The sequence below is a fragment of the Lissotriton vulgaris genome, chromosome 5 (assembly GCF_964263255.1).
Source record: "Lissotriton vulgaris chromosome 5, aLisVul1.2, whole genome shotgun sequence".
Classification (NCBI taxonomy): domain Eukaryota; kingdom Metazoa; phylum Chordata; class Amphibia; order Caudata; family Salamandridae; genus Lissotriton; species Lissotriton vulgaris.
Window position 1 is genome coordinate 1,779,231,274 of NC_141693.1, and position 12,476 is coordinate 1,779,243,749.

The window sequence follows — 12,476 nt, forward strand, 5'->3', positions numbered from 1 at the left end:
CCAGTCCGGTGCGGGAAAGAGTATCATCGCTGCGAGTATCGTCGCAAAGCCTGTCGTCACTGGGTGAGATCATCGCTCCTCTTGCATGCGGACTGCATCACGTCGCTGCAAGAATCGTCGCAGAGCCATCGCATTGAGGGGCCCGTGAGAGGAGAAGATCGACGCTGAGCTGCGGAAGATCGTCGCATCGTATCTATTGCGAGCAGCTTCCACCGAAACCTGTGAACCGGAATCCACGCAAGGTATCGCATCCATCCCCATACAGACCGGAGTCACCGTAACACGCCCGCTGCGTCCAGCGGGGTTGTCACATTGCCTCCCCAGGGTCTCAGGAGTGACGCATCACTTGCTTTTCAACGCTACAGCTTTCACTTGGAACTTTTGTCGTATCTAAAGGTACTGTTGGCTAAAACGTGACACAACTGTGGATCATTTTAACGCAACCTTAAGAACACTTTTGAAACCATATTCTTGAACTGTGTATGTTGTTTTTTTGTCGTTTTGGTCTCATGTAGTTTAGATTAAATACCTTTATTTTTCTAAACTGTTGTGGAGTCAGTTTGTGGTGTTTTCACTGTGTTACTGTGAGTGTTGGTGCAAATACTTGGCACATTGCCTTTGATAAGCCTGACTGCTCGTGCCAAGCTACCAAGGGGGTGAGCAGGGGCTATCTGAAGAGTGTTCCTCCTCACCCTGACTAGAAGCAAGGGTCCCTATTTGGACAGTGGTTCTCTGCCAACTAGAGACCCCCAGTTCTAACACTCTGTAACATCAGGTACTCTAACAAACAAAACACAATAGAAAGTAAAACGGCACAAGAGCTTGGCACACATAGGCCCCACTTACGACACGGGAGGACAGTGAGATACTTATCACAACATTAAAATCTAACATGGTAGTGATCGGAATGTATCTGGTACAGTTTTTCCCAAAATCTGCACTAAAATCTGCATGCCCTGGTATTTCTCTGCTATTTTTGTCCCAGTAAAGATAGTCCGGTTTCACCTGCAGAAATGTAACTGGATAAAATTGCAGGGGTTCAGTGTTTGCCTCAAAACAGGAGTTATTGTTCATATGTTAATTAACCAAGATGCTCATAATTGGGGCCTCAGCCTAAAGAGACTTAAAAAATAGAGAATTATTATTTTCCTAGAGCAGAAAAAACACACTTTGTTTGAGCCAGATTATCTGAATATCCCTCAGGAGCCACAGATTGGCGTTCGCAATCTACGAGCTCCATCGTAATCTTCTTCCAGATCTGGGAATCAAAGTGATGGTCCCTCTCTAGAGAAACAGCAAAGGGGAGATATGTTGAGTTGAAAGGAGGACATGCATGTTGATCTGAGTTGGGTCGAATGCACCTATGTAATTCCAGTGATGGTCACTCACAATGTCCAGATCTAAGGACATGATGAAGAAGTTTTGGAGCATGGATTGATGAAGTTGGGTCGCCACTTCTAACGCAGAATGTTTCATTATTTATTTGATCATTATTATGAACTAGTAACCTTTCATTGCCAGGGACAACAAAATCCATGAAATCGATCACACAGAGGAAGTGGAGAAACCCAGAAAATAATAATATTTTACCCAAATTCATGTCCTGAATGCATCCAGTGGATTAGGCAGAGACAGAGCTCGAGGACACAGTAATAGTGGATGCCCTGTTTTCTAGCTTGACATGAGAGAAAATAAGTCTCCCAGTGATGCAAAAAATAAGAAATGAACATTATATTGATGAAGATCCAGACAGGGAGTCTTTTATCGCTAAGGGCAAGCATCTAGGGCAAGATGTACTCAGCCGCGGCCTGTGTAGATAAGAGTCTGTCGAAATCCCCCCCACCCGGCCCCAGGGCTATTTCCTGCAGGGGCCACGGCTAGATACACAAAACCTTTTTTAGATCCGCAAATGGCCAGATTCATAGAAATGTACAAAAGCCAAATTGCGATTCGGCAACCTATTACTGAACTGCAATTTGGGTTTGCAATTCGGTATTAGGAAAGGGTGTGTTTAGGGCGTCCCTTCCTAATAAAGAGATGACGTGGTGTGAATGTGTTGTGACCAAAATGCAGTCCCAAAACATTTGCATTTTACTGCCTACTTCAAGTAGGTGGTAATCTATTCGCAAATGGGGATGGGTCCCCAAAAACATTTTTGTAGAGCAGATAATAGTCCCACGGACCACTGTTTTCTCTTAAAAAAGAAAAATTTTATTAGGTGTCGCCTGTCGATGCGCATGCACATCGAGCAAGCGAGACTATGGGGGCTTATCCACTCTTTGTCCAACTTGCAAGGAATCGTGGCGATTCCTTGCAGTGCCCGTGACTTTTAAGCTCAATGCGCATGCGCATTGAGCGTAAAAGCGCGTGCACATGCCCCCAGCCGCCTGCCTTGCCTACTCTCCTGCCCCCTCACTTCTTGATTGCACGGCCGCTAGGCCGTGCCTCCCCTACTCCTCCTCCTACTCTCCTCCCCTCGCCGTCTGTTCCCGCACTCCTCCCACACCCCCGCTCCGCCCCCTCCCCTGCCTGCCGCGTCGCATTTGTCGAAACTGGTGAGTCTATGTCTGTGACAGGAGGAGCCACGTCGTCTGTGTGTCTTTGTACCCACAGGTGTCCAGAAGTTTGGCCATGTTGTTTTTATGTCCTCGGAACCAAGGCCTGCTTCGATTCAGAGATGCTCGATCCCAAGTGTTTCTTCTGAGCCAATGCGGGGTTAAAGTTTGTTTGGTAGCTTTCGGTGCCGATGTACTTGTTGGTGCTGACTTGTGCTGGAGCCATCCTCCTGATGTGGCCTTGTCGCCGGATCGAGCACATTCTTGTCCCTTTTCAGCTCCAAGGAATGCTTGTGTTGTCGACCTGAGCCTGAGGGCTGTGACGTACCGTGGCACGGTGGGGAAAGTGTTTGCAAGATTTTCTTGGCACGTGAGTGAGCGCAACACTTCAAAGTCAGTCACATCAGCAGATGTTACGGGCACCCGGAGCTCACAGCCACTCTCTCTGCCCGCCCGCTCTCCACTCCATCAGGCAGCCAGCTTCAGGAGAGCAATCTGCGGGGTGCCGCCATTTTGTATAGGGTAAAGGCTCAGGCGCCAGCATCTAAAAGTTATATTTAAACAGCCCCCTCTCGCAGCAATTGTGTACTTGCAATGTGTAGATCTGGCGCTCGAGGCAGCGCGGTCCGCCAGCCCCAGGCACCTTTGCGTGCTTTGCTTCGTTCTCTGCAGTTTCCCACAGCTGCGGCCTTCAGTCTCGCTTTCCGCCTCGGGCTCGATTTTAGCAGCGAGATAATGGTGCTCAGCTGCGGCTGGTTCAGTGTCTCCCAATCGGGTCCCACCTTCCTCCGGATCTCGCCCAGCGGGACACTTTTCGCTCCGTTGTTTTTCATTCGTGTGGCCACCAAAGCTTACCCCACCGTGTAGAGTGAACAGCACGCCAGTTACACCTCTCACACCCTCACTCACCCTCACACACACTCACGCAACGTCACACACCCGAAGCCTCACACCCCCTCACTCACACTCACCCTCACACCCCCTAACCCGCACACCCCCTAATGCTCACACCCCCTAACGCTCACACCCCCTAACAATCACCCCCTAACCCTCACCCCCTCACTCTCACCCCACACCCTCACCCCCTCACCCTCACCCCCCCACCCTCACCCTCCACCCTCACTCACCCTCAACCCCTCACCCTCACGCCCTCAACCCTTCACCCTCAACCTCTCACTCACCCTCACTCACCCTCAACACCTCAGCCTCACCCTCACTCACCCTCACCCTCACTCACCCTCAACCCCTCACACTCACTCACCCTCACCCTCACTCACCCTCAACTCCTCACCCTCACTCACCCTCACCCTCACTCACCCTCACCCACACTCACCCTCCCTCAACCCCTCACCCTCACTCACCCTCAACCCCTCACCCTCACCCTCAAACCTTCACCCTCAACCCCTCACTCACCCTCACTCTCACTCACCCTCACTCAGCCTCAACTCCTCACCCTCACTCACCCTCAACCCCTCACCCTCACTCACCCTCACCCACCCTCACCCTCACTCACCCTCAACCCCTCACCCTCACACAGTGCAATAGGTCTCAGACCATTTCAGTTAGAGCTTTAAGAAATGTTTATGGCTTTTTTTATTTGTAATTCTTTAGCATTGGCTACAGGAAACAAAAATGGTAAACATTTACAAAAAAATCCCATAAACAATTCTAAAAGCACTAACTCTAATGGTGCGAGACCTATTGCATTTCCAATGCTTGTTTTTCTTTTGGAAACGCATCCCGTTTTCATTTAAGAAAATCGGGTTACATTTAAAAATAAAAGATTGCTTTATTTAAAAGCAATCAAAGACACAGTGGTCTTCTGATCCCAGCAGGCCACCATCCCTTTTATTTTTGCAATTCCCAATGAGTGGCAAACCGAGACCTTCCTCAAGGATTATTAATGAGGTAGGTCTAATTGCGACCCACTGGGAATCGCAAAATGTGTAAAGCACATATTTGTACATAAGTGTTGGCGATGTCTAAATAGTGAATCACAAAAATGTGCTATTTAGTAATCACAAATGATTACCTACGTACATCTGGCCCCTACTTAGCAGACAGGAATATGTCACTCCCGAAAGATTTTAAGGTGGGCTACTAAAACCTGCATGATGTCCATGGTAAGAGGCTCCTTTACACACTTTCCCAGATTCTGCTAATTCCCGTAGGTCAGGACAGAATTAGGGGAGAGAAGGGATAGCAGGACGGTAGAAGTTAGACATATCTGTCTTTGAGGCAGCAAAGTTTGGGGGTGGGGCAGTGGATATCTGCAGGCACAGAAACATCACAATCCTAATGAATGCGACAAAGAACATGATGAGGAATACCATGAAATAACTAGAACATGCAGTAGCCTTTGCACTGTGTTTAAGGGATTTTCTGGGACTGTCCCAAAATATCTGCAAAAACTGGATCATCGTAACAACACTGTTCTGAATCTTGTTCTGAATCTTGGTTCCTTCCAAACCTTTATGATTGCTCAAAGGGATAAAAAAGAAAGAAACAGAGAAATATCCCCAAGGCGGACATAGCTAGAGGGTGGGTGAAATTGTCCAACTTCACCGACAGCAGCGGTATGGTGAAGGCTTAAAAAAAAGTATATGCGGGTGAAAACAAACAATTACTTTTAGCTGGCTAATTTTCCCATAGTATGATTTAGCAGGAAAATTCATTTTATTCGTTTTTTTTGTTTGGTAAATAGATGGCGATGGCGATGGCGATGGCCCTGATTGGCCATCATGTTAGCCGTAACCAACTACAGCACTTCCTCACCCCATTATTCACAGCACAACTCCCAGGCAATAACGGAGAGCTCCTAAAGACTGTCATATGAGTGCCATGTATCAACCATCAACAAGAAAGCGGCGCTTCACAAATATATTAAATTAAATAAATATATATGTAAGATACAGGCATCCATCCACCCAAGCCTGTGACATTTTTTGTACGTGTGAAAAACGGGTGTAGAACTAGAATACGGTTGTCATCATAATATCATCTGACATAAATATTGTGTCCTAAATAACATCTACTGGAATATCACCGATTGGTAATATTGATTGACAATCTACACCAAATGGGACAATACTCTAGCAAACAATGTTTAGGACTGGATATTTATGTTAGGTAATATTTTCATCTATGATATTCTGACATATAAATGAAAAATGGCTATTTCAAGGCCTAGTAAAAGGAGAGGAAGGGAATTTGTGTGTAGGTCTATAAGTATGCAAGAATGCACACTGGAGCAATGTGGCTGCATTGGCATTCACGCCCAATCATCAATTTTGCAGGCATTAGAGAAGGTATCGCTTAGCGGAAGGAAGGGTGATTGAATGGTTGGTGCGGTAACAGATTGCTGGATGAATGACAGGGACCTGCTAACGCCTGATTGGCTGTCCCTGTGCATTGAAGTGCATAAGAGTGTGAAAGTTTCCCGAGAGCAGGAAGACTAGAAAGCTGACCTCCGAAGGGACCTTTTGGCCTTGGCAAGCTTGTTTGGTTTTTTTGTTGCCAGATCCAGTTTTGTTGTCACTTTCTACAGACTCTGTGAGTGTTTGGCTCTGTTATGTTGCCCAGCATTTTTAAAGCAGTTGGTTCTTGGGAAGAGAAAGTTAAAGAGAGGGTGGCTCATGTATGTGTGCTTAAGAAAGAGAGAGAGAAAGAGATACAGAAATAATCTATATAGTTAGTTTCCTACGGTGAAGTCGTAAAAAGCTCATGTGTATTAGAGGCTTCTGTGGTGCACGGGGGATGTTTTAGCGTGGGAAACACCTTCATGAATGGCGGAAAAGAGACATATCTCAGCTTGCATGGGCTGCTCTGTTTTGAATAAAAAAGAGAAACCTGATTATGCAATGATCTCAAGCATCTAGCAGTCTGTTAAGTGTTACTGGGTTATCAGCCAAATTTGACATTGTAAAATACACTATTTGAGTAACAGCAACTCTACCATGTCTCCTTTCTCTACAGAGCTTCAGCACTATCTGGGAAGAAGGCCCCTCCTCGACCATTTATGGTGAAGATTATTATTCGATAGACTACAGTTCACTGCCAGAAAGATGCGAGAAGAATGACGTCCAAGAATTCAGCAGAGTCTACCAGCCCTGCATCTACTCTGTGGTCTTTGTGCTGGGAATTGTGGGCAACAGCCTGGTTCTGGCCACGTACCTCTACTACCGCAAGATACAATCAATGACCGATGTCTTTCTGCTCAACCTGGCCCTGTCTGACCTTCTCCTGCTAATGACCTTCCCCTTCATCACCATCAACTCCATTCATGGTTGGGTTTTCGGCACCGGGATGTGCAAGGTTCTTCAGGGCATGTACACCATCAATTTCTACAGCGGCTTCCTCTTCCTGACCTGTGTCAGCGTTGATCGATACATCATGATTGTCCGAGCAACGTCAGCGCGGAAACTGCGCCTGAAGACCGCCTACTACAGCAAGGTCATCTCGGTCACTGTGTGGCTCTTCTCGGTCATCCTGACTCTCCCCCAGTTTGTGTACAGCCGGTCAGAACTCCGGGACAGCGTTCACCTGTGTAGAATGATATTTACCGAAGACGTCACTAAGGTGGTGAAAGGGCTCACCAATGTCACACAGGTGACTCTTGGCTTCCTGATCCCATTCTTCCTGATGGTCTTCTGCTATTCAGTGATCATCAAGACCCTTCTGGCGGCTAGGAACTTTGAGAAGCACAAAGCCTTGAAGGTGATCATTTCCTTAGTGGTCGTCTTCTTCATCTTCCAATTGCCCTACAACCTAGTCACATTCCTGGAAACCACTGACTTCCTGTGGAGTCGGCAAATGAGTTGCAAGGAGAGCAAACAGAGGGACATCGCCATCATTGTCACCAGCAGCCTGGCCTTCACGCGCTGCTGCCTCAACCCTGTGCTCTACGCTTTTGTCGGTGTCAAGTTCCGTAAGGAAGTTCTGCAAATGTTGAAGAATGTAGGCTGCGGAGGTCGCTTTGGAAGCTTCAAGCAACCAGATAGCCAGCGCAGCAGTAAACGATACTCTTCCTCTACTAACATGGACTCCATCAGTTTTACCATTTAGGTTGGCAGTCTTTTCTTAAAAAAGACACATTACATATCTTTTTAGGATTACATTTTTTCCGGATAAAGATTTTCCAGGGATAGCTGCAGACTACAACATTCCAAAGCAACAATTGTGAAGGCGACTCAGATGTGTACATTTGGGCACCCATTGTTGGGTGGTTTCACACTTGCCCCATTTAATCTCTACGTCTCCTTGAAGGAGGAGTAAGGCATAGGAGGAAGTAGTGTTATCGACAGTCACCCTAGTTTAAATATGAACAGTGGTGGCTGGCAATTAGAGTATAATGGGGTCCTGGGGGGGCCGTACGTGCATTCTCACCCATGCATTCCCATGCACAAACACACACCCATTCACATCACACACTCAAAAATACACAAACATTCAGACATATATGCAGGCACCAAACATCATATAAAAACCTAACACTTACCTCCTGCAGCATGTCTGAAGGGAAGCCTCTGAGGTTTCAGGAGGGCTGCGACGTTAGGTTAGCGGCTGTTAGCCAATTGAAGGAGGCGTCAGTTTTGACCTCATCACAGAGTGGTATGGGCTCAGTGGGAGTTGCTAACCCCACCTCAATCTGTGACGAGGTGTCAGTGATAAAAACCCTGCCCTGGGCTCTTCTGGGAACAAAACTGAAGCACCCAATGATGCTCCCCCTCTTCGTGTGGGGGAGAGAGTCGAGGTGCTTTGCTGTGCTGCAGAGGTCACGTCTCAGGCAGGGGCGTAACACAGACCCCCGCAGCACCTGTGGTGTGGGGGGCCCCAAGCTCCAGGGGGCCCCCTCAGCACAGCACTCTGGATGCAGAGCTCCTGATTGAGCCGGAGGGGGTCCCCCCACGTGCCTTGCAGGGAGGCCCCCTCAAGTTTTGTTACACCAGTGGCCCCAGGAAGTGTGACATCTTCCGACCGGCAGCCCAGAACCTGAGCGTTAGCACCTGACTGCCTGACCAGAATATAATGAGTGTCTGTCAAGTTGACCTTTCTATAGCCTGACAGACATTCTTTATGCCGGGAGTAAGATGTGGGGGCAGGCCTCTTCGCCCTTAAGGATGGGACACAGCTGCTTATTAAAGGACCTGACATCTTCTACTGTGGCACTTTCACCTTCTTGCCCTGCCACAGTGTAGAGGCCACACAACAGCTCTCAATGATGGCCTATTAGGAGTCGAGACCCATGAGGCACAGGGTCAAGACTGATTTGAATATGGCCAGGTCTAAACTGGGGTGGCATGGTGAGCAAAAGAATGATGGATTTAACCCAGATCTCTTGACTGGGGGTAAATGTTTTGAATTATTCTGCATACCGTCCCTCAATTGTGTGTCTTTTGCTTTTAGGAGTAGAAGCAACAGCCTATCCTAGCACTTCAGTGCGTTGGGTGTATAGTGCTTCGGGCATTTGCAGTGAAAATTAGAGGACATTTTGAAATCGGAAGCACATGCAAATTCAAAAGTCTGAAAACATTAGTCTAAATGTGTTTGCTACGAAATTTTTACTTTTGGAATTGACCCACCTATGATCTTCATTCTTTTTAAATTTACCAGTAAGGTGCTTCGAGGTTTCCAACGTATAGTAAACTGACAGCTCTTATAACCAATATTATTACACAGAATTCAGTGACCCGTGGCATCTTCGTAGAAAAGAATCCACCCAAGTGGCCACCGGCGGACAGCTGTAGAAGGCCCTCCTGGGTGGAGGCTTATTGATAAGGCGGCTAGGTGAAGACTACAAGGTTCATGCCTGTTGTTTTCAAGTTTAATTACATTTCACAATAATGAAAAATAGTCTATCAATACTCAAGTTGACTAGCCTGCCTTGGAACTTTCAGAGTGTTGACCAAGTCTCAGGGGTGCATCCTTCCAATCTCAGCGCCTCAGGAGTCCAGGAAGATATTCTCAGGGCCAACCACTTGTCCTCAAGATGCCTCCCATTATTATTGTTTTCAGACTAAAGTTCTATTATGTAGCATCATAAACCAGTTAAAAGGCTCATCATACTAACTGCGAATATAAATATGTCAGAAATATAAGAAGGAACAGATTAGTGCGCATGAAAACTTGATACCCAATCAGCTTGGATGGCATGTCCAGTACTATAGCATCATTCAAACACTAGCAAGAGCTTCTTCAAGACAAAAAAGCTGAAACCACAAATCCAATAGATAACAAGAGGTGGCTTATCAAGTGATTTGGGTACGTGCACACTGTTGGGGAAACAACCATTGCACCGCATTCATTACTTGCTTTTACACCGTATGCCACTGCAACAGAAATGGCTTGCTGTAGGCGGTAAAACAGACTGGAGTTGGAATAGTAAATTATACTATTCCAACATCCAGCGCATCCCCGACAGCAAGTCAGGGTAAAAAAAATGCCCCGCAACAGCAAGTGGGGTAAAAGCATGCTTTGTAACATCATACAATCCACTGTAGACCCTATTTCAAGTTCCATAGTAGTTGCAGTGTGGTAACTCCACACCCAGTGCCAGAAGATGGCATCTGGTCTTGACATTACCCTTTGAGGCCCACAGGATGGCTATGCCAGGTCCAAAATACTAGTGTTAATTGGGAAGGATGATCTGTAAGATAATTATCAAGTTGCTTTTGCTGCATGAAGATGTTTTTATGTGAAGGGTTTAGGTGAATCTGAAAAAAAATGTCATTATATGCCAGTTTTCTGACACCTGAATATCCTTTATAGAGCGAACGCTGTGTAGTGAGAGCACTTTTGTGTCAAAAGACTTGTTGGCTTTTTTAAATGTATATTTGTTTTTTTTGTGTTTGATTCACTTTAAAGCGTTTTGCTTCATTTGTTCTCCTGTCGAGCTGAGATGCGCCTTGGAAGTAAACTGTTTCAATAAAACAATCCATGAGTATTCACTCCTTTGGCCCCTTTTCCTGTTTCCTGTTTCCCCACCATCCACCATACAAGGAGGCGGAGTCAGAGGCGCCTCCTTGTAACCTCTACAGACTGAAGTCAGTTGGAACTTCCCACCGCCAGCCCCCGCCACCCGATTGCCGCTTGCTCCGATGGGAGATTGCGAAGGAGACGGAGGCATGCATGAAGAGAAGTCTCACCAGGGAAGGCCAACTGTGCCTCAGGCTGCACTTCAGAGAACTTCTTGCTTGCAACCAACACCTGACCCCTGACTACAGTCAACTCTGGACAAGACTGGGGAGGGCAATGGAGGGTGTCTAAAGACCATTGCCTATTTGGGGAAGGGCTTTCAATGCCCAACGCCGAGGAAGGACCACCACCACAAGGACATGCAAGTTTGACACTTCTGCTTGCTGGTACCAGCACCTAACTTCATCGGCGCTCAATGTGCCCGGTGATACCTGGTGTATTGGGGAGGTATTAGGCTTACCTCCTAAGCTGGGAGTGGGCGGTCAAGGTGGTATGCTTCTATGCAGGCCACCATGCCAATTTTGAGAGGCCTTTGAACATTGAGACCACCATCAGTGGCCCGAATTGAGGTGGTAACGTTGGGGTAAACATGGCCGCCAGTGACTTCATGTCCAGAATAGAGAAGTAAAGTGGTTATTTTTATTTTCATATTTCCCAAAAGTTATACAATTATGTCAATGAATAGGTGTAGAAAAAGTGAACTGTTGGAGCGTGACAATGCAAGACCACCGTCTGGATTTTTCTTCCCTGTAACTAGAGAGGCACGGGGGCGAGCTCAGGACAGGTTTTTCCTTTCAGCGAAAAAACAATCAGACTGCCCACTCCATATAGAGTGGGTATTATGACATCTTTACTGCGACACCTGCTACTCCTCTGAGCTGTCGGAAGTAGCTTTCACTCAACGGAGCCAACAGGGGCTCTGGCGACAGAAAGCTGGCGGTCCTCCTGATTCTAAACAGTGTGGGTGGACCATCAGTTTGTCGTGTTTTTGCGACTGAATCCTCTGTCCACCAAATTCTAAACCACCCTCACTAGCTAGCCATTCAATGTCCACACACTGACCCCCAGAGCCCTGAGAGCAATAGCTTTCACCTCCTTAGACTGTGGATGCCCCTCCCCCACAAAGTCTAGATCCTTAATAAGCACCCATTGGCCCACACAGAACGCAATCAGCTTTCCTCCTCTGTAGGCATTACCAACAGATATAAGCTTTCCCTGTCGACTGTACTTCCCATTAGACACAATTCAGAACATAGCACTCTGCCTCTGCAGTGCAAAGACCTTTTCTCTACGGCCACCAAAGGTGTGGTGCAATATATTAATAATTTGTTCCAAAAGCATCCAAAACACCAAGCACAGGCTGTTCTAACACCTGGTTTGCTCTTCCCCTAAAGCCTATTGGCTTATGTATGATATGCCACAGACTTGTGATGTTCCAGGAAACATTCTATTTCGAAGGGTGTAAGCTCAATTCCATTGTCCACCAGTATGCACAATGTGAGCATATATAATTCATCCACCCACATTAACATTCACACACCCTTCACCCATCTGTTGGTCTATCCACACAGTCTCTACTCCTCTCTGTCTATACGGTCTACTCATCCACCCACAAACTCCATCCATCCACGCACCCATTCAATCTATCCTCCATTCTCCATCTGTCATTCATCACCAATTCACGGTGTTATGTCCTCCACCCTCCTTGTGGGATGGCGTACCACCCGGCGAGGCCTAAATAAGGTCCCCTTCTCTATCATTTCTACTTCTATCCTGCTCATGTCAATCAAAACAGAGGGTCTCATTTTGAGTGTGACGGACAGAATACTCCATCAAAAACACGGTGGCTGTCCTGTTTGCTATACGTGTGGTTCCCCTGCTCTTTTTAGAGTTGGGTGAATCACCATGGCTCCAATGAAAGATCCTATGCTGGCTTAGAAACCTTAG

The 12,476-nt window shown here is 46.9% G+C and overlaps 1 protein-coding gene across 1 annotated transcript in view; it reads left to right on the plus strand.

Moving 5' to 3' along the window:
• Positions 1 to 8,036, plus strand: part of CCR10 (C-C motif chemokine receptor 10) — a 127,166-nt gene extending 119,130 nt beyond the window's left edge. Inside the window, exon 2 of the mRNA XM_086920484.1 lies at positions 6,531 to 8,036. Coding sequence (XP_086776610.1) covers positions 6,531 to 7,619 — 1,089 coding nt within the window. The 3' untranslated portion in view covers positions 7,620 to 8,036. The remainder of the gene's footprint in view (positions 1 to 6,530) is intronic.
• Positions 8,037 to 12,476: the final 4,440 nt, after the last annotated feature.